Source organism: Ranitomeya variabilis, chromosome 2 (assembly GCF_051348905.1).
Source record: "Ranitomeya variabilis isolate aRanVar5 chromosome 2, aRanVar5.hap1, whole genome shotgun sequence".
Taxonomy (NCBI): Eukaryota; Metazoa; Chordata; class Amphibia; order Anura; family Dendrobatidae; genus Ranitomeya; species Ranitomeya variabilis.
In genome coordinates, this window is record NC_135233.1 from 946,553,599 (window position 1) to 946,576,597 (window position 22,999).

At 48.3% G+C, this 22,999-nt stretch overlaps 1 protein-coding gene across 1 annotated transcript in view; it reads right to left on the minus strand.

Moving 5' to 3' along the window:
• The window catches only part of MED12L (mediator complex subunit 12L), a 995,158-nt gene that overhangs the window by 246,886 nt on the left and 725,273 nt on the right, over positions 1-22,999 (minus strand). Inside the window, exons 24-25 of the mRNA XM_077290760.1 lie at positions 5,771-5,891; positions 2,363-2,464 (exon numbers count right to left, since the gene is read on the minus strand). Of these exons, the coding sequence (XP_077146875.1) occupies positions 2,363-2,464; positions 5,771-5,891 (223 nt within the window). The remainder of the gene's footprint in view (positions 1-2,362; positions 2,465-5,770; positions 5,892-22,999) is intronic.

Genomic DNA, 22,999 nt, shown 5'->3' on the forward strand with positions numbered 1-22,999 from the left:
TGGTTACTGAAACTTGGCAATGGAGAGTTGTCAAATGCATATGGTCTACCAGAAGACACAATTGAAATCCCAAATTCTTTTATTGAAGAGGGTGATTTAATTAAAGCTATTTTTGGCGACTCAATTGAGATTACTGATGCAACGGTAGAAGCAATTGCCAATTAAGCAATTCTTACGCCATTCAATGATGAGGTTCACGTCTTGAATTACAACATTTTTAGTCAAGTTCAAGGTGAACACTCAACATATCGCTCCGTTGACACAATTGCTGAAGAGGAGGGTGTGATTCTCACAGAATACCCTGTAGAGTTTCTTAACTCTTTGAATCCCACTGGGATGCCTCCTGATGAACTAAAGCTGAAACCAGGAGCTGTAATTATGCTCCTGCGTAATCTTAACAGAAAGCGTGGCCTTTGCAATGGCACAAGGCTTTATGTGAAAAGCTTAAAAGCAAGTGTTAGTCATGCCATTGCTTTCAATGGAAAAGCAAAGGGTTAGACAGTTCTTATTCCAAGAACTGACCTGATTTCCAAAGATAAAAACTTGCCAGTCCAGATGCGACGGCGTCAGTTTCCTGTCATGTTGGCTTTTGCAATGACCATCAATAAATCTCAGGGACAGTCCTTTGGATATTGTAGCAATTTATTTGCCACTCCCAGTGTTTCCACATGGGCAGTTATATGTGGCTTTCTCCAGAGGAAGGAAAAGCCAACAAAAAATATTTGAGACACAGAAGCAGGGTAAACCTATTCCTAACGTTGTCAAATGGTTTACTGTCAACTGTGTGTGCAAAGAAGTCTTTTATTAAGCTTTTTAACAATTGTAAAAGCCAACAAATTTTGTACACAAAAGCGGGACTAACTCCTAGCTGCTGTCTACAGATCAAACATTGGGCATGGGCAGGGCCTTGGGGGCAGATCCCAAGTGCGCTCAACCATGTGAACTGGCTTACGCTCTGGAACATTGAGGAATAGCGCTATTAGATAGCTCTACCCATTCATATCCTTTAGGAATAGGGCTATGGGATAGCTCTACCCGTTCACTTTCTTCATTGGATAGCGCTATCGGATAACTCTACCCGAACAGTATTAACTATAGATCTTTTTCATACACAAGGTAGGAGTGGCAGGAGAGGTACACCAGGCATTTATGTTTGCTATTAGTCTGCACATACGCCAGTTTGGTGCATGGGTACACCCCATTGCGTGGCTTGTAATCACCGCGTGCGCCCGAAGGGCACGCAATCACTCTTTTATTATTAACACAGTACACATGCGATTATGCTGCAGCGCAGGATCCATGGCTGGCACCTGCCTGCAGAAGGTTTTTTTTTTAAGTACCGTATATACTCGAGTATAAGTTGACCTGAGTATAAGCCGAGGCACCTAATATTGCCACGAAAAACTGGGTAAACTTATTGGCTCGAGTATAAGCCGGGTATGCATTGTCCCCTCATCACTATCCTGGTATGCCTGGCTGCCCCGTCCCTGTCCTTGTATGAATGGCTCCTTATCCTCTATCCTTGTATGCATGGTTCCTATAAAAAAAACACATCCTACTTACCTTCCTGTGTGCCCTCGCTGCATTTCGTTCCATCACCAGAAGCGCTTCCTGCTGAGCAATCACATGGCCCCACTCATTAATGTAATAAATATTCACTTCACGCCTATGGGAGTGGAGAAGCATGAATATTCATTACCTTAACGAGCATATCATTAATTCAAAACTGAAAATAAAGATTAAACAACAACCACAGGACGGATTTCATTAACCAAAGTATCATTTTAATCAGTATAACGGCTCCGACCTGACACTGCCTGTAGGTCACTGTGCACAATCCTGCTGACAGGTTCCCTTTAAAAGTGATGATATGTTTAAAGTATTGATTTGCCTAATAATTATGCACACAGTGTAATCACTTATTTTGCATGACACCCATTTAGGCACCTATTTATACTTCCAGTCCCCAAATGCATTACTTTCAGAGTTTTTCTCCTGCTTTTTCTTACACAATAAAATATATTTTGATATTTTGTGCTATTCTGTGTAAACGGAAACATAATTAACAGGGTTTTCAAGGAAATTAAATCTAAATGCTTCTGGCTGCTTTAAAAAAGCAGAATTGATCTGCTACCCCTCCACACAAATTCCTTCTCTTATCCTCACATTTAGGAAATGACTACTCAGCCAATCATTGACTGTAAAGTACTGCGGAATATGTTGGGCCATATAAATAAAAAAAATATTATTATTATTATTAAGATGCTGCCATGGTCAATCTTTGGCTACAGCAATTATATTTAAGGCAATGTACCGTAGTATGAAAATATTTAATTTCTGCTAGTTTATAGCGCCATCTTACCATTTGTGACTCCATATGAGGTGATTTGTGGAGTTCTCAGCAGATGTAAAAGGAGGCGGCATGTCATTCTGGCACCTGGTTCAGCATCCGGGTCCCCACAAGCTACGATGAGAAGCGATATTATTTATTATGTTAGTGTACTATTATCAGCACTGCATCATTTTATTAATGAGCACACAAGTGTGGTTGGAGATGTTTTGTATAAGGAGAATATTACACTAAATAAATGTATTGACTTGTTTGCCCTTGCTGTGTAATACAGTAGCCTGCAGACAATCATAAAACATGTCCAAATCCTAATAATTTATGGGTGGAATCATCTCCTTGAGGAGAGCATCAAGTTAAAGCACCACTCCAGCATTTTGTTTTTATTCACTGCTGAAGTGCTTTAAACGTAATTCCCCTGCCCCCTGGTCATATACTCACCCTTCAGCTCTTGACTCTACACCATTTTTCAGCGTCACTCCAGTTCCACGACGCCATCCTGTGAGTGCAGCTTCTGACTGGCCGGAAGTCAGATACTACGTCACAAGCTTTCAATGCAAGTCTATGAGAGACAGAATGAGGCTCTAATATGTGGCACCCCAGGAGTTTGGGTTCCACAGTAGTGCTGCCTTCCTCTCGGGGAGGGTAGTCCTATGCCTGGAAACAAGGGGGATCTCTTTGGCAGGTAAATCACACACACAACACCTTCTGAATCCAGGCCAGGAGGGGGAGCTCAAAACACTGTTTTAGGGCAGCTTCCCTGGATAAAGATCCTGGTTTGGAGGAGGAGCTAGTTTAGTCTGGATCAGACAGTCTGGAGAGCAGACAGGAAAGGAGCAGAGGAGAGAATTTAGGTGCTCAAGGAGGCTACAAGTGGGCCTCTGAGGAACCAAAGTGCAGAAACCGGGTGTTAGGACTGGCGGAACTCACCAAGTTTAAGATGTAATGGTATTAGGTGTGTTCGCAGTCCGAGGTCCACCGTGCAGGTGAAAACCCTGCTGCTAGTAGAGACCGACGATATGGCGGTACAATATGAATACACACATGGGTTAACTTCACCCAGTGTGAAGGAAGCGAACCCTGTTGCGTCACAGGGCCGCGGTACCGCACCAAGAGCGCAAGCAAGGAGTCTCAGAACTCAATCCCAAGACTCAGGATTTGAGTTCATAAAGACCTCATGCGCTCGACACCGCTACTGGGGTGTCAGAGAGACAGAAATAATATTATTTAAGAAGCACGAGAGTGCATGCGGTGCCGCACTGGCATATGCCACTAACCACCCAGGCTTGGGTCAGGAAAGCGCAGAGAAAGCGCACGGCGCTGCACTGGCGGTCACAGCAATTAGACGCTGTAATGTGTGTAACGTGCTGATGGCTAAGTCGGGCGCTAGATAGCAATCATCCACCTTCTGAGCAGTCATACAATAGGGAGGGGATTTTTAAGAACGACTTTCACTCACAACACACACACGTTTACAAAAGACAATACTAGCGCATGGCCGTGCGGCCATGCGAGCCTTAAATAGTTGCAGCACGTTTAGGACCTTCAAAGAAGGACCAATGACCTAGCTGCAGTATCTGATCATGTGACCCTCGATCTCCACTGAGAGATCTTACTCTGGGCATGCTCAGAACATGAAAAGCAGGACTTAGTCCCAGAAGCGTCTACTCGCCGCTGCCCAGCACTGACTTCAATGGCAGAAGCAGGAAATGCAGCAGTAACTCTTAGCACAGAGTCAGACTGAGCGAGACGCTGGGATCGACGTCCCCGCTGAGCAGATTCCACTGCGGCCGGAGAAGAATGGGAGACCGCAGCGGAGATGGCCCGAGATTCCCCCTGTGCAGAGGCAGGAACTCGACCCCTAACACCGGGTACCGGGAGCCCGAGGCTGTGGGGAGCTACAAGCCCCATAGCAGAACCGGAGGGCACAGAAACACACATATACTGCCCAAATTAAGCCTGTTGTACAGCAGCACCTGGAGCCTGGAGTCACGGTGCAGAGACCCCAGAAGGAACGTCTCAAGCTGCCTACCATACAGGTACCTGTCCAAGGACAGGGGAAAGAACCAGGACCTTGTTAGGACATTACAGACAGCAAGGGACTATAGCAAGCGCACAGTGGAAGGCTCCCAACCTGACTTGCCAAGGGGATTCCGCTTGTTTCCAGGCTGCCTGGACTCCTAATGTACCTGTTGCCGGTAACCTGGACTGTGGCCTGCCAACCACGGTAAACCAGGTAAAGACTTTATAACTTGTGTCCTTTACTCATTAACCAGCAAACACCATCATCACCATACACTCTAGGATTCCAAGGGACCACGCGTCACCCGTGGGAAGCGTCACCATCATTGCTGCAACAACATCCCCCAGAGGACCCCTTTAAAGCAGTGTCGGTCCCCCTTTTGACCGAACACCACAGGTGGCGTCACAACAGACTTATTCACAATTCCTTTTAAAGACTGTTCCCCTTTTACAGTGAGTCCCAGGGCCACAGACCGGGTCGCAGCCACCATGACATCCCCTTTATGCAACCGGACCAGGTGCTGAGTATCCCCATTGCCCTGGTGGGTGACTCATACACTTACATTGATAAATGACATCCGGCTCGCTCCAGCAAACACTGAAGCAGACGGCAGGTCACAAACTGCAGGAGACAGACTGGAGCACAGGCACAAAAAGATGAAAAAGCCAGAAGGTAAGTATCAGGGGGTAGGGGACTTGGATTCTAAGCACCACTCCAGCAGTGAAATTAAAAGAAAAACACTGGAGAGGTGCTTTAAGGATTTATAGGCCAGAAAACACTCCCTTGGTAAAGGTATGCAAATAGCCTCTGAGGAAGAGAACGTAGTCTATAATGCCACCTATTGGATGTAGCAATCCAAGAAGATAATATTGACCCTTTAAAAGAGCCTTGCTGAAGGGCTTAGTCAAAGGCCTCTCACCCAATGAACTAGTCTCCTACTTTACACTAATGAGGGGCCAGAACCCTGAAACAGCTATCTGCAAATGGAGTTATTTTCCTTTTGGGAAAAATCTAGCATGACTTTCTATCATAAGTCATGTGGCAAGGCTTTTTAAAGGGTCAATATTGACTTCTACAATTGCTCCCTCCAATAGGAGGCACTAGAGACCCTGTTCTTTTCAGGTTTTGTAGAGACTATTTGCAGTAATTATGATGAAGCATATACTTTACCTATTAATTTAACACATCCTATTTGTCATTAAACACTACAGCGAATGTGATGTAAAGGCTTTTCTTTTTCAATTAACTTCCATTTTCTACAGATATCTTATCAGCAGAAACTGTTACAATACAGCCAGAGAAAACACAGAGCAGAAATGAACATGCATACAGGTTATTCAGCTAATACATCAGATTTTGTGGTGCCATTCATCTTACGTTCTGTTACCCAAGGATTGTACCTGCAGCCAGTAGGGATGGAAGAGCAACATGCTGGACCACGTCTTCCAGTGAAAAGCCATGGCGTGCTATTAGAACAGCAACAAATGTGGCCAGAGAATCATGAAATGAAAGGTCACTAACCTGGAAAACAAGAGCACAATCAGGTATTCTAAATGATACAGGCATCTTTTACTTATTATCATGAACCACATATTATATGATAGTGCTATATAAGCAAAGCATAATAAGTAAATAAATACCATATTTTGCAGATTATAAAAAGCACCAGATTATAAGATGCACCCCAAATTTTGAGGAGTAAATTTGGAAAAAAAACTTTTTTTAATGAAATGGTGGTGCCTCTCATAAATTAATCCATGCGTCTTACTGCTTACCGGGGATGGTGGCTGAGGTGAAGCGGGGTCCCAGGGTCACTTCTGGAGGTGGCAAGAGTGTTGATGCAGGCTGTAGGCTGGGATGAGGGGGTGTTCTGATGTGCGTCACTGCGGGTGATAATGGCTGCAGTGCTTGCGGTGTGGGGATTCCGTCAGCATTTTGTGAAAGCCCAGAGCCCCCTGCACATCCATTAATGCGATGCGGTGGCCTCCGGGAAAATGGCCACTGGGAGTAGTGCATGCTCAAATTGAGGACTCGGCAACCAGATCTCGTCCCAAGATCTAGGTGCCAAGATCTCCATCTGCACATGCACCGCCTCCGGCGGTCATTTTCCCTGAGGCCACCGCATTGCATTAATGGATGTGCAGGGGGCTCCGGGCTTTCACAAATTGCTGGCGGAGCCCCCCACACCACAGAGCGTTGTAGGCATTTTCACCCCCAGCGGCGCACATCAGAACACCCCCTCATCCCAGCCTGCGGCCTGCAGCAACGCACCACTCTTGCCTCTTCCAGCAGTGACCTGGGACCCTGCTCCACCGCAGCCGCTAAGGTATATCCGCATTATAAGACATTATAAGATGCACCCCCATTTTCCCCAAAAAATTTTGGGGAAAAAGGTGTGTCTTATAATGTGAAAAATACGGTAACATATTATTCAGTGAAGTTTTATGCAATGGGCAGCAGGGTTACCAACTGTCCAGAAATTCCAGGACAGTCCGTAAAAAAGGGCACTTTTCTGCCCTGTCTGTATGAAAGATTTAAGGCCGCGATAATATTTTTGAAACTCAAGAAACTTATACAGATTATTTTTACTGTAATTATCATCATCATTTTACAGTATGAAAAGTCAAATTGGCAACCTTAAAGGGCACTGAATACAAGCTCAATCTGATCATGTGCGCTTGTAACAAGGTGGCACCGGGTGGTAGTCGTGGGCTAGTTCACTAAGCAACAGTGAGTGAGCACCCCAGCACCTTGTACATGAAAAGATAAATGAAGTCCCTTGTACTGCATGTGCAGCATGCACCACAGAAAACTCACAGGCTCTGTCCCATTCCCCTCAGCTGCTGCCACGTTGGCTCTGCATTCATGAGCTCTGCAAATCACTTCAGAGGTGAAGTGAGCTTAACTTTACTAGACAGCAGCATATTCATCTCACAGACAGCACAGTTCAAACACAGAGACATCTTCTTACCTGCATTCTTCACATCAGCAGCACAGTTCACACAGGGCAACGTTTCCTGTACTTTTCCTTCCTCTGCCATATGGGAAGACTCTAGTATTTCTGTCATTTCTCGCTTTACTCTCAGCGCTCACAGCCGTACCTCTAGCCAGACTCTGTCCTGTCTGCGCTTTCCTTTCCTCTGCCATCCGGGCAGCATCTTTGGACAGTTGTGTCCCATCTGTACCTTCAGCATCACCAGCTCCCTGTCAGCCCCTTGCCCGGGTTCCAATAGGGAAAGGTGCCAGGAACGCTATCTCAGGTGCTCTCACCCCAGCCATAGACCCCGGATCCTTCTTGGGGATGGTCCTGTTGAGTTGGAGCCCCACTGCCCCTTACTGCCATCTGCAGACTTATCCCCCACAGCCTGTATCTGTCTCACTGTATGCGTTCTGTCCCTTGGGCAGACTGCCCGGGTGTCTGACAGAACCAGGAAGTGTCTGTCCTATATCTTCCTGCCCTGTGCTGCTCTGCTCTGTGCCCCTCCCATCTACTTAACTCCTATACTGTCCCTTAGCTTACACACAGTATATAACAAATGCATCACATTACAACACATGACACATATTAATGAACATTAGGGAACCACACATAACATTAGCATTTGTGAACATAATTAACTGTCAGGGTGCCACACGTGACACATGTGCTCAGTGTTCAGGAGAGAGGAAGCACATAAGAGTCACTGCCACCTAGTTACACGCTTTAACACACTTTCAATGCAATCAGTGCCCAAACCCCATTTCATGGCATAACAAGAAGCCCAATTCTAAAGTTGTGTTTTTGCTAACTAAGAGGCAAGAATGCCATTGACAGATTGCTCCCCTGGCCGCGGAAAATCTCCTGAATAAAAGGAGAGTCAACCTGCTCAACCCTAATCTCCCTTGACATCATCTGTTGGTAAACTGTAGAGCGGTCCCCATACACATGAAGCTGTTAACGGCAGTGATATTGGCAGGTTCCTCTGACTTTAGTCTAATGACTATGGTTGGGCCTGAATTATCTGATATGTAAGGAGTTTGACCTTTGGGATCCCTGGAAAAGCAAACACAATAGCCTCCTTCAAATGAATTGCTCACTAGTAATTGCTATAACATAAAAAGACAATTTGAATATTTAATTTCCCAGAGGAGCATGCAAGGCGTTTAAGTCTCCTCATACTGGCATGCCAGACCTGGCATGTCACTCTCCACAAGGAGAAACCTTACCCCTTAGATCTCAGTCTTAGCCTCTCACCTAGTCAAATTAGATCTCATACTTTGCTTTGACGAGGGGCAACACCCAGAAACACTGTGTCTACAAATAGAGGTTCTGGTTTGTTTTTTTATCCTAAGTAATATTTGATGGCTCGTTAAAGGGTCGATAATGACTTATAGGATTGTTGCGTCCAATAGTTGGCACTAGAGTTCTTGTCCTCTTCCTCAGTGAAGAGAGAATTTGCTATAACAAACACACTGATAAGTCACCACTAGTGTTGAGCGATACCGTCCGATACTTGAAAGTATCGGTATCGGAAAGTATCGGCCGATACCGGCAAAATATCGGATCCAATCCGATACCGATACCCGATACCAATACAAGTCAATGGGACTCAGGTATCGGACGGTATTCCTGATGGTTCCCAGGGTCTGAAGGAGAGGAAACTCTCCTTCAGGCCCTGGGAACCATATAAATGTGTAAAATAAAGAATTAAAATAAAAAATATCGCTATACTCACCTGTCCGACGCAGCCGGGACCTCGGCGATTGTAAGCGGCAGCGTTGTTTCTTTAAAATTCGCGCTTTTACTTGCTTACGTGAATTCCCGGCTTCTGATTGGTCAGGGCGGCCATGTTGCCGGGACTCGGACCAATCACAGCAAGCCGTGACGAAATTACGTCACGGCTTGCTGTGATTGGTCCGCGTCCCGGCAATATGGCGCCGTGACCAATCACAAGCCGTGACGTCACGGGAGGCTGGACACGCGCGCTTTTCAAAATAAGCGCGTGTCCAGCCTCCCGTGACGTCACGGCTTGTGATTGGTTAATGGCGGCCATGTTCCTGGGACGCGGACCAATCACAGCAAGCCGTGACGTAATTTCGTCACGGCTTGCTGTGATTGGTCCGCATCCCGGCAATATGGCGCCGTGACCAATCACAAGCCGTGACGTCACGGGAGGCTGGACACGCGCGCTTTTCAAAATAAGCGCGTGTCCAGCCTCCCGTGACGTCACGGCTTGTGATTGGTTAATGGCGGCCATGTTGCCGGGACGCGGACCAATCACAGCAAGCCGTGACGTAATTTCGTCACGGCTTGCTGTGATTGGTCCGAGTCCCGGCAACATGGCCGCCCTGACCAATCAGAAGCCGGGAATTCACGTAAGCAAGTAAAAGCGCGAATTTTAAAGAAACAACGCTGCCGCTTACAATCGCCGAGGTCCCGGCTGCGTCGGACAGGTGAGTATAGCGATTTTTTTTATTTTAATTCTTTCTTTTACACCTTTTTACATTAATGTTGTTTCGATACCGATATCCGATATTGCAAAAATATCGGATCTCGGTATCGGAAATTCCGATACAGCAAGTATCGGCCGATACCCGATACTTGCAGCATCGGAATGCTCAACACTAGTCACCACCCAATAAGACTTTTCAGTTTATCAAATATATAATCCTTGTTACGTACTTTAGTTTTGAAAAATTCTCATTTTTGCTTCATATTTATCTTAATCGAACCTTTATTTGTGAAGTAATGGCTTGGTCTGATGTGAAGAAAGCTTAGACAGATGAGTCGCCTGTAGTGTTGAGCGATACTTTCCGATATCGGAAAGTATCGGTATCGGAAAGTATCGGCCGATACCGTCAAAATATCGGATCTAATCCGATACCGATACCCGATCCCAATGCAAGTCAATGGGACGAAAATATCGGAATTAAAATAAACCCTTTATAAACTTGTAGGTTCATTCTACATGAAGGAAAACAACTAAGAATAATGTAGGATGTATTGGGGGACGTGGCGGAGACATTAAAGGCACAGAGGTTTAGCCCAATCTAATAGAATAGCAGGATTTTTTTTTTTTTTTTATGACGTTCGGCGTTAGAAAGATTTTGACTATGTTCATTTTTTTTTTATTTTGTCAGATATTGATGTTTCACTACTTCCACGCCCTTCACCTTCTTTTTTACTTCTCCCACACTTTCTTCTTCATTATCCTCATCATCAGCTTCTTTGACATCAACTTCTTCACCTTATTCATCTTCTTCTTCATCTTCTACCTATTATTTTTTTGGTTACATTGTTCATATTCTTTTTATTTTACTATTATCTTCTTCATATTCTACTTCTTCATCATATTCTTATTTGTGACAGGCATTGCCGTAGTTGTTATCTATAAAAGTTTGAAGATTACACCTTCCGTTCTGCCCGTCACAAAACAGTTACATTTGTCCGCGTTCAGTTTGGCCTGCAGCATCAGGCTTTATCCAGGGGCACCACGAGGAGGAACGGACTCACCCCCATACACTGCTTAGTCTTCTTCTGCTTATAATTTAGATAATATTTTTTGCTCTGATATTTTGTGTTATGCTTAATGTTCTTCTGCTCTTTGTTCTGCAGCCTCTTGTTCTTCTGCTTCTCGGTCTTCCAGGTCGTCGTCGTCTCCAGGGTCGTCATCTCCGGGGTCGTCGTCATTGGGGTGGTCTTCAGGGTCGTCGTCTCCGGGGTCGTCGTCATCGGGGTGGTCTTCGGGGTCATCGTCTCCAGGGTCGTCGTCATCACGGTGGTTGTCGTCTCTGGTGTCGTCGTCATCTTAGGGGTGGTCTTCCGGGTCATCGTGTTTAGTCTCTTGAACTTGGAAATGTAGCAGAAGGTACAAGAAGGCTGAGAAAATGCCGAGAACCAGCTGATGGAACTGGAACTCGGATGGCTACCCGAAGGTCCAAGAGCCAATGGAACGACCGAGGACCAGCTGACATTACTGGAACCCGGTTACTAAGCAGGAGGTACCCGTGCCTGAAAGCACTACCAAGGACCACCTGATGTTGGTGGAACTCAGATACCCAGAGGGAGGCACCTAAGCCAAAGGCTCTGCCCGGAACCAGCTGACGGTACTGGAACCAGGATGGGGAGCAGAAGGTACAAGAGCAAAAGTCACTGCCGAGAACCAGCTGACGGTGCTGGAACCCGGATGGGTAGCCGAAGGTCCAAGAGCCAATGGAACTACCGAGGACCAGCTGACGTTACTGGAACCGGGTTACTAAGCAGGAGGTACCCGTGCCTGAAAGCACTACCAAGGACCACCTGACGTTGGTGGAACTCGGATACCCAGAGGGAGGCACCTAAGCCAAAGGCTCTGCCCGGAACCAGCTGACGGTACTGGAACCAGGATGGGGAGCAGAAGGTACAAGAGCAAGTGTCTGCGTGGCTGTTGCAGGACACGTTGCCGGCTGCACAGCAGGGGAACAGCTGGCGGTGCTGAACCCCACTGACACATTGGCTGGTGTTTTTCTCTGTGCAGCTAGCAGTACCGGGCCCCAACTGGCGGTGTTAGAGCCCGGGGTCAGCAGGAGGAGGAGATGGAGCCGAGTGTAGGCCGAAGCCTGCACTGGCGGCAGCTTTGGGTCTGTTGTGCCTGCGTGGCTGTTGCAGGACACGTTGCCGGCTGCACAGCAGGGGAACAGCTAGCGGTGCTGAACCCCACTGACACATTGGCTGGTGTTTTTCTCTGTGCAGCTAGCAGTACCGGGCCCCAACTGGTGGTGTTAGAGCCCGGGGTCAGCAGGAGGAGGAGATGTAGCCGAGTGTAGGCCGAAGCCTGCACTGGCGGCAGCTTTGGGTCTGTTGTGCCTGCGTGGCTGTTGCAGGACACGTTGCCGGCTGCACAGCAGGGGAACAGCTGGCGGTGCTGAACCCCACTGACACATTGGCTGGTGTTTTTCTCTGTGCAGCTAGCAGTACCGGGCCCCAACTGGCGGTGTTAGAGCCCGGGGTCAGCAGGAGGAGGAGATGGAGCCGAGTGTAGGCCGAAGCCTGCACTGGCGGCAGCTTTGGGTCTGTTGTGCCTGCGTGGCTGTTGCAGGACACGTTGCCGGCTGCACAGCAGGGGAACAGCTGGCGGTGCTGAACCCCACTGACACATTGGCTGGTGTTTTTCTCTGTGCAGCTAGCAGTACCGGGCCCCAACTGGCGGTGTTAGAGCCCGGGCTCTGCAGGGGGAGCAGAGTGTAGGCCGAAGCCTAATCGAACCGATTTCAAAGGTAACCTTTAACCCCCCCTCAGGGGTTACAAAGTAGAAGAGCCACAGCTTATGCAGCAGTAGTGCTGCACAAGTCAAAGGTTGCTCTTTTAATTTGGCTCCTTGCACACGCTGAATGGAACACGTATAACATTTAGCCCTTTATACAGTCAAACTGTGTTGGAGGCGCGAGTTCCCTTTGTAATGAGACGCAGCACAGATGTCAAGAATCCCACCTTGGTGCTGGGTGCAGCCTCCTGAGCGTTGTTATTTGCTGTACAGGAGTCTGCGCTGTCGTGTTATCCCCTGGCCTAGCGCTGTTAGCGCTGCCCATCTTCTGACCTCATTTAATGTCGGCCGGTGCGGTTCGCGATGACCATGAATCCCAGCCCCGCGGTGTCTTAACATTGTTAAAACACTGCGGGGCTGTGATTCATGGCCTGGCGCAGCACATATGTTCGCCTCTCGCACTCGGGTCCTTACACCCGCTGCAGACTGTGCGGCGTCAGCTGATCCCTTATCGCATGCCACGGCCATGAAGCCGGTGCTGAACCCCACTGACACATTGGCTGGTGTTTTTCTCTGTGCAGCTAGCAGTACCGGGCCCCAACTGGCGGTGTTAGAGCCCGGGGTCAGCAGGAGGAGCAGGGGGAGCGGAGTGTAGGCCGAAGCCTGCACTCGAGCAAGTTGAAAGGAAACCTTTAACCCCCCCCCCCCCCCAGGCGTTTGTAGCTGAAAGAGCCATCGTGTACAGCACTAATGCTGGAAAAGGTAAACTTAGCTCTTTTAATTATGGTCCTTGCACATGTTCAACCTAACACTTATGAAATGTGTCCCCTCACAGCGTTAAACCGTCCGGTAGGTGGAACTTTCCTTTGTCGTGTGACGCAGCACAGCCATCAGTTTTACCCCCTTTGCGCCGTGCGCCGCCTCCTCAGCGTTGTTTGAATCTGTCCCGGAGCCTGCGCTGTTAGGTTAGCCCTTGGCCATGCACACATTTTGCGCTGCCCGTCTTCTGACATCATTTGGTGTCAGGCTGGCTGCGCCTGTGTGGGTGCGCTGGCCGAGATCCCGCCTCGCAGTGTCGTCTAATGTAATCCCACCGCGGGCCTGGGATCCGTGGCCATGCGCAGTGCATATCCTCGCCTCTCACTCCCCTCCCTACGGCTTCTTCAGACTGTGCGGTGTCACGGCCGTGGCATGCTATTAGGGACCAGCTGACACCGAACAGTCTGAAGAAGCCATAGGGAGATGAGTGAGAGGTGGAGGTTCAGATATGCACTGCACATGTCCATGGATCCCAGGCCCCCAGTGGGATTAAATCAGAAGACACTGCGAGGCGGGCTCTCGGCCAGCGCGGCCGCACAGGCGCAGCCATCCTGACACCAAATGATGCCAGAAGACGGGCAGCGCTAAGTGTGCCTGGCCACGGGATAACATAACAGCGCAGGCTCCGGGACGGAATCAAACAACGATGAGGAGCCGGGGCGCGGCGCCGGGGGGGTAGGAATGACGGCTGTGCTGCGTCATATTACGAAGGAAAGTCCCACCTCCGGGACGGTTTTACGGTATCAGTGGACACATTTTATAAGTGTTAAGTTCTGCGTGTGCAAGGAGCTAAACCAAAATAGCTACCTTTTCCTTGTGCAGCAGTAATGCTGCACAAGGTGGCTCTTTCAGTAACAAACGCCTTGGGGGGGGGGGGACAGATTCCCTTACATTTCAGTTGTTGTGTCAGCGTGGCGGTCGCATGACACATTGCCGGCTACACAGCTGGGGATCAGCTGACGTTACTGAAACCCAATAACACTGGGTCGTATGTTTTGACTGTGCAGACGGCACTTCTGAGCCTCAACTGGCGGTGTTGGAGCCCAGTAATTTAAGTTCAGGTGGTAGAAAGATGAACACAACAGGAGACCTGGATAACGTATACAGTGACCTAATTATTTAATCAGGAGGAGGAGTGGCAAATTCCTGCGAGATCCAGGCCTTGTTCATTTTCAGGAAAGTAAGCCGGTCAACGTTATCGGAGGATAGTCGCATGCGACGGTCAGTTAGTACACCACCTGCAGCACTAAAGACACGTTCCGATAATACACTGGCCGCAGGGCAAGACAGCACCTCCAATGCATACTGGCTTAGCTCTGGCCATGTATCCAGCTTTGAGACCCAAAACTTGAAAGGGGAAGAGCCGTCTGGGAGTACAGCAAGAGGGCAAGACATGTAGTCTGTCACCATCTGACGGAACCGTTGCCTCCTGCTGACTGGAGCCGTCTGTGATGGTGTAGACTTTTGTGGGGGGCACAGAAAACTGTGCCACAGTTGGGCCATACTGGTCTTGCCTTGGGCAGAGGCACTGCTTCTGCTCCCTCTTTGTGCAGAGCCTCCACCACTGCCTGGACGCACTGAGCTGCTTTGGAATGCACTAGCAGCACTTCTCTCAGTTGGAATGGAGAAGATGATGGAATTGACCAGTGTGTCTTGGTACTCCCGCATTTTTCGCTCCCGGTTCAACGGTGTGATGAGGCTTTCTACGTTGTCCCGGTAGCGAGGATCGAGGAGGGTGAACACCCAATAATCAGACATGTTGAGAATGTGGGCGATGCGGCGGTCGTTTCTCAGGCACTGCAGCATGTAATCCACCATGTGCTGCAGACTCCCAACTGCCCAAGAAACGCTGTCCCCTGCTGGAGGCGTGGTCTCTGCCCGCTCGTCATCACCCCACCCTCGCTGTACACACTGAGTACTGGACAATTCGGTAACTCCCTCCTCTGGACGGATGTCTTCCTCCTCCATTGACTCCTCCTCATCCTCCTCACAAACTGTCCCCTGCCTACGCGTTTGTGAGGAACCACGTGGCGCTGACTGTCCAGAAGATGATGGAAATGGTGAATCCTCATCCTCCACCTCTTCCACAACATCATCCCTTAGCGCTTGCAGTGATTTTTCAAGCAGGCAGATAAGGGGGACAGTCATGGTGACTAGTGCATCATCTGCACTCGCCATCCGCGTGGAATAATCAAAGGGACGCAAAACCTGGCAGACGTCATTCATAGTGGCCCACTCTGTGGTTGTGAAGTCTGTACGGCGCTGACTGCGACTTCTTTGCGCCTGAAGCAGCTGGTACTCCATTACAGCTTGCTGCTGCTCACACAACCGCTCCAACATATGTAACGTGGAATTCCACCTGGTAGGTAGGTCACATATGATGCGATGTTCCGGCAGGCGGTGTCGGCGCTGCAGAGCCGCAATGCGCGCTTTTGCCGTGCTGGAACGCCGCAAGTGAGCACACTCTAGGCGGACCTTGTGCAGCAGTGCATCAAGATCCGGATAGTCCCTCAAAAAGCTCTGCACGACCAAATTGAGCACATGTGCCAGACATGGGATGTGAGTGAGGTTGCCGAGGCCCAGAGCTGCCACCAGATTTCGGCCATTATCACACACTACCATGCCTGGCTGGAGATTCGCTGGCACAAACCACACATCGCTCTCCTGCTTGATGGCATTCCAGAGCTCCAGCACTGTGTGGCTACGATTCCCCAAAAAAATTAATTTCAAGACGGCCTGTTGACGTTTGGCCACGGCTGTGCTCATGTCGGTCGTAACAGGTACACGTTCATCACGGGTCCATGTGGAGGTGGACTGTGACGGCTCCTGCAGCGATGATTCTGAGGAACTGGTGTAAGAGGAGGAGTCAATGCGTACAGAATGGATTCCTGCAATCCTTGGAGTGGGCAGGACACGTCCTGCGCCACTCGCACGGTCTGTACCCGGCTCAACGACATTAACCCAATGGGCAGTGAGGGAAAGGTATCGCCCCTGTCCATGTTGACTGGTCCACGCATCGGTGGTGAGGTGGACCTTGCTACTGACGGCGTTCAGTAGCGCGTGTTTTATGTGTCCCTCCACATGCTTGTGCAGGGCAGGGACGGCTTGCCTGCTGAAGTAAAAGCGGCTGGGCACATTGTACTGTGGGACTGCCAATGACATCAAGTCACGGAAGCTGTCAGTCTCCACCAGCCTGAATGACAGCATTTCCAGTGAAAGAAGTTTGGCAATGCCTGCAGTCAGAGCCTGTGCTCGTGGGTGGTTTGACGAGAAAGGCCGCCTTTTCTCCCATGCCTGTACTACCGATGGCTGTAGACTGGGCTGGGAGTGTGTGGATGACTGGGAAAGTGGTGCTGCGGTGGGAATTACAGCGGGTCTCTGGACAACAGGGCCAGAGGTTCTTCCACGGCGATCCTGGGAAGAAGCCGAACCAGCTGCGTGTGAGCTAGAGGAAGAGGCAACACGAGCTGAAGAGGTGGTAGCTGCCGCTGTTGGTTGGCCTAGCTCTTCAGTGTGTTTTTCTAACTCCGCCGGGTGCCTGTTGCGCACATGTTTCCACATGTTGGAGGTATTGAGGTTGCTGACATTTCGACCTCTTTTGACTTTTTGATGACACACCTTGCATCTGACATAGCAAATGTCATCTGCAACTGTGTCAAAAAAGGACCAGGCACTGCAAGTCTTGGGAGCGCCCTTTTTGGCTTTTGGAAGAGACGTGCTCCTAACGGGTGCCAAAGCGGAGGCTGCAGGATCCGCAGTCTTCCCCCTCCCTCTCCCTCTTTGGGCCGTACGGGGAATCTCGTCCTCAGAGCTGCTCCCACCACCTTCCTGTCCCTCACGCCAAGATGGGTCAAGGACCTCGTCATCTACACTACCCTCTGCCCCCAACTGCTCCTCCTGGGTAGTCTCAGCAGCAGAGCACGCACCAGTAAGTGGCACCTGAGTGTCATCATCAGCTGATGCGGCCTGCGATGTGGTGACCGGAGCCACTGACCCACCCGCCTCTTCAGAGGAAGAGAGAAAAAGCTGTTGGGCATCACTGCACCCTGCCTCTTCTTCCATTTCTCCAATGCTGCTTGGCTGGCCCCCTGTTTCCAAGCCAAGAGATTCAGAGAACAGAAGTAGAGACGGCTCCTGTCCTGGGCTCTCTGTCTGCCTGGGCAATTTGGCAGGTGGTGAAGAGACAGATGGCTGCTCTCCAGTGCTCTGTGTCTGAGAGGATGTGGCACTAATTGAAGTTGATGCATTAGCTGCCATCCATCCGACAACGGCTTCAATTTGTTCTTCACGCAGCAGCGGTGTACGGCGCTCTGACACAAAGCTGCGCATGAACGACTGTTGCCTGGTGAATGTGGGTGCTGATGAGTCACCGGTGCCCGCAGCAGGCACAGAATCCCCACGTCCCCTCCCTGCTCCGCGCCCACGCCCACGCCCACGTGCCTTACTCACTGCCTTCTTCATCTTGGTTGACTGATAAAGATAAGCAGAAAAGTAAGAACGGCTTTGTGTGCTTATTCCTGAACAACTCCTCCTAACAGGTATAAGAAACACTAATTTTCTAAAGTGTGGACTAGACTTTAATATGAGCTAATGTGGCCTACACAAATGTAAAGTGGTGTAACTGGTGTGTTTGGTGAACTTTATTATTTATTTATTTTTTGGGGGCTGAACTGACAACAGATAGAGCTGCAGTCACACGGAGACCGTGCAGACAGACGTAAACGGCGCTGCAAGGCCCAAAAACCCTCCTCTACGTTATCCTATGTAGTGTTTTTCCACAAATTAGCTGGAGACGGGTGGAAAGACACTAATAGGAATTTTTTGAAAAAATGTGCAGCAGCCTGCACTACTTAAAACAAAATGAAAATTGATTTGGCGGTATGACGCAGTGAACAACCCTGAGCTGGAGACAACCAGGCTACGGCTGCTCACAGACTACAGGGCGAGCTGCAGTCACACGGAGACCGTGCAGACAGCCGTAAACGGCGCTGCAAGGCCCAAAAACCCTCCTCTACGTTATCCTATGTAGTGTTTTTCCACAAATTAGCTGGAGACGGGTGGAAAGACACTAATAGGATTTTTTTGAATAAATTAGCAGCAGACTACACTACTTGAAAAAAAATGAAAATTGATTTGGCGGTATGACGCAGTGAACAACCCTGAGCTGGAGACAACCAGGCTATGGCTGCTCACAGACTACAGGGCGAGCTGCAGTCACACGGAGACCGTGCAGACAGCCGTAAACGGCGCTGCAAGGCCCAAAAACCCTCCTCTACGTTATCCTATGTAGTGTTTTTCCACAAATTAGCTGGAGACGGGTGGAAAGACACTAATAGGATTTTTTTGAATAAATTAGCAGCAGACTACACTACTTGAAAAAAAAAAAAAAAAAAAGAACAGTATGAGCCAATGAACCACCCTCCCTGAACTGAATACAACCAGCTATGGATGGCCTATGTGGCTGCACTCAGACTAGAGAGTGGGCTGCACTCACACACACACACACACAGACCTTGCAGATCGCTGTGAAAACAGCGCTACAAGGCAAAAGCAAGGTGAATAGTAGGTGAACACAGCGGTTGCTAAATTAGCCTTTGGAAAGCACAAAGAAGCAAATCGCTATCTCTAAACTGTCCTTCAGTCAGCAAACAGCGTCCTGTCACTAACTGAATTCACAGCAGAGTGATCGCAAAATGGCGCCAGCGACTTTTAAACTGCATCATGACATCATTTCAGCAGCCAATCACAGCCTTGCCAGTAGTTTCATGCCCTCCATGCTAAACAGGATGTGCCCACACTTGGAATCATTCTCATTGGCTGAATTTCTGCATTTTGAATCTTGGAACTTCCGATTCCGGTATCCGATACGCGGCAAGTATCGGAATCCCGGTATCGGAATTCCGATACCGCAAGTATCGGCCGATACCCGATACTTGCGGTATCGGAATGCTCAACACTAGTCGCCTGCCAGGGCAGTGGGGTACCCGGTACCGGGTCCGGTGTTCACAGGGGGATGTCACGATGGCGACCCGGTCCATGGCCCTGGGCATCCATGTAAAAGGGAAATTGAATAAAGTTTATGTTCGTGACACCACCTGTGGTATTCGGTCAGTGGGGACCGTCGTGTTTTAAGGGCTCCTCTGGGGTGATGTTATGGCAGCTAGATGGTATAACTTCCCACAGGTGAAGTGTATCCCCAGGGCTCCCGGTGTGTAGATGGAAGATGGTGAATGGCGCAGTAAAGAGTGAGGACACAGGTTTGCAGTCTCTTTACCTGGTTACTGAAGACTTCAGGCAGCCACAGTCCAGAGCACCAGATCATGGGGCAGGCAGAGTCCTTCCGGCTTGGAAGAGAATCCAGAGTCCCCTTTACCAGGTGGAGTTAAAAGCCTTCCTCTAACGCAGTGGTGTTGTAGTCCCTTACTGCCTATGGCATCAGATAAGGTCCTCACAGTTCTTCTCTGTCCCCTATTTAGGATAGGACAATACCTGTATGACAGGTAACTCGAGCCTTTTTACAGGGACTCTATCATGCCCTGGGCTCTATGTGTTACTGTGTCTTCAGCTGTGTGTGGCGGACAGGTAACTTGCAATTCAGCTGTCCTGCCAGTCTCTGATGTAAGTCTTATAACTCTTAGAGTCCCTTACAAGCTTGGTGTGCCGGCTACCGGTTATCTGCGCTTTGCCAGGGAGACAGTCTGCTAGCTGCTGTCCTCCCCCTGGTGTCCTCGCCTGTGCCTCGCTCTCCTTCACTCTCACTGAACAATGTCCTTTCCTTCTATATCTCTATCCAGGAGCTGCAGCACTTTCTTGTGGCTGCACGGCCCTCATACGTTCTTCTTGCCTCAGACTGCTCCAGTCTGCTTCCTGGCATTTTCTGACTGAAACGCCAACTAACTTTCCCTCCAAAACCACAATATATATGGGGAGTCACCTAGGAATAGGATCAAAAGCTCCCCCTTGTGGCCTGGAGTGTGAACATGTTGTCTGCATTGTGATTACCTGAAGAGAGTTATCCTTCATCACTTCCAAGCGTAACATCACTCTCCCCGTGAGGAAAGCAATGCTACTGTGATGACCAGGACCCTGGGGCGCCACACTACCACAACACAATCACCAGATCAAACACTGAGATAGCAAGGAATGCATGCTGGAGGATTTCAGCTCTGAAGCACGTTGTATAAAATACAGTTATGGACAATAATACAAGCAGTAGCTCTAAATCATTACAGAGTATTAAAACTTTTTTACAGGGTGTCTAAGGTGAGCTGTATAACAGGAAAATATTAGAGGTCAGCAGAGTATGCCAAATCCCCTCAATTTCCTGTGAAGCTTCCTTTACACGGTAAAACATTAAAGCGGGTTTCCAGTTTCAGAAAACCCCTCTCCCCAGCTGCAGTTTGTATTTAGAAAAGAATCAGATTTTACTTTACTCACCCTCCACGTACCTGTTATTTTCTGCAGCGCTGACATCACCAACATCATTGCAGCCAAAAACCCAGTGAGGTTGAGTAAAGCACAGTTTTTTTAATTCTGTTTTTTTTTAAATAAACTGAATCTGGGGGACAGGGGTTTTCTGAAATGTGAAACCCCTTAAATTCATTGCTCGACAAGCCAGAGACCTGCTTATCTTGTTCCAAGCATGTTCAAGGTGAATAATGTAAATATTGAATCATTGTTTTATTATAATTGAGTATTAGCACAAGTAAGGTGAGGGCCCGGGGTGCACTCATACAATCGTGTGAAATCTCCAATACAGGTCCTTCTCAAAAAATTAGCATATAGTGTTAAATTTCATTATTTACCATAATGTAATGATTACAATTAAACTTTCATATATTATAGATTCATTATCCACCAACTGAAATTTGTCAGGTCTTTTATTGTTTTAATACTGATGATTTTGGCCTACAACTCCTGATAACCCAAAAAACCTGTCTCAATAAATTAGCATATTTCACCCGTCCAATCAAATAAAAGTGTTTTTTAATAACAAACAAAAAAACCATCAAATAATAATGTTCAGTTATGCACTCAATACTTGGTCGGGAATCCTTTGGCAGAAATTACTGCTTTAATGCGGCGTGGCATGGAGGCAATCAGCCTGTGACACTGCTGAGATGTTATGGAGGCCCAGGATGCTTCAATAGCGGCCTTAAGCTCATCCAGAGTGTTGGGTCTTGCGTCTCTCAACTTTCTCTTCACAATATCCCACAGATTCTCTATGGGGTTCAGGTCAGGAGAGTTGGCAGGCCAATTGAGCACAGTAATACCATGGTCAGTAAACCATTTACCAGTGGTTTGGGCACTGTGAGCAGGTGCCAGGTCGTGCTGAAAAATGAAATCTTCATCTCCATAAAGCATTTCAGCCGATGGAAGCATGAAGTGCTCCAAAATCTCCTGATAGCTAGCTGCATTGACCCTGCCCTTGATGAAACACAGTGGACCAACACCAGCAGCTGACATGGCACCCCACACCATCACTGACTGTGGGTACTTGACACTGGACTTCAGGCATTTTGGCATTTCCTTCTCCCCAGTCTTCCTCCAGACTCTGGCACCTTGATTTCCGAATGACATGCAAAATTTGCTTTCATCAGAAAAAAGTACTTGGGACCACTTAGCAACAGTCCAGTGCTGCTTCTCTGTAGCCCAGGTCAGGCGCTTCTGCCGCTGTTTATGGTTCAAAAGTGGCTTTACCTGGGGAATGCGGCACCTGTAGCCCATTTGCTGCACACGCCTGTGCACGGTGGCTCTGGATGTTTCCACACCAGACTCAGTCCACTGCTTCCTCAGGTTCCCCAAGGTCTGGAATCGGTCCTTCTCCACAATCTTCCTCAGGGTCCGGTCACCTCTTCTCGTTGTACAGCGTTTTCTGCCACATTGTTTCCTTCCAACAGACTTACCATTGAGGTGCCTTGATACAGCACTCTGGGAACAGCCTATTTGTTGAGAAATTTCTTTCTGGGTCTTACCCTCTTGCTTGAGGGTGTCAATGATGGCCTTCTTGACATCTGTCAGGTCGCTAGTCTTACCCATGATGGGGGTTTTGAGTAATGAACCAGGCAGGGAGTTTTTAAAAGCCTCAGGTATCTTTTGCATGTGTTTAGAGTTAATTAGTTGATTCAGAAGATTAGGGTAATAGGTCGTTTAGAGAACCTTTTCTTGATATGCTAATTTATTGAGACAGGTTTTTTGGGTTATCAGGAGTTGTATGCCAAAATCATCAGTATTAAAACAATAAAAGACCTGACAAATTTCAGTTGGTGGATAATGAATCTATAATATATGAAAGTTTAATTGTAATCATTACATTATGGTAAATAATGAAATTTAACACTATATGCTAATTTTTTGAGAAGGACCTGTACTTTATAGAACCCATAGAGTCTCACAGCTGCATTCATATTTCTGTAAAAACGAGAATGAGATGGGCGAAATTCTGATCCAAAGTTAAGGACTAGAAAAGGAAATACTCTGTGAGACTGCATGCCTTTAAAAGTCGTGAATAAACTGCTCACTGTGCAGAGAATGACCAGATCTGTCCTTTGTATGCAATGGGTGCCGTTTCAAATACTGCTGACCATC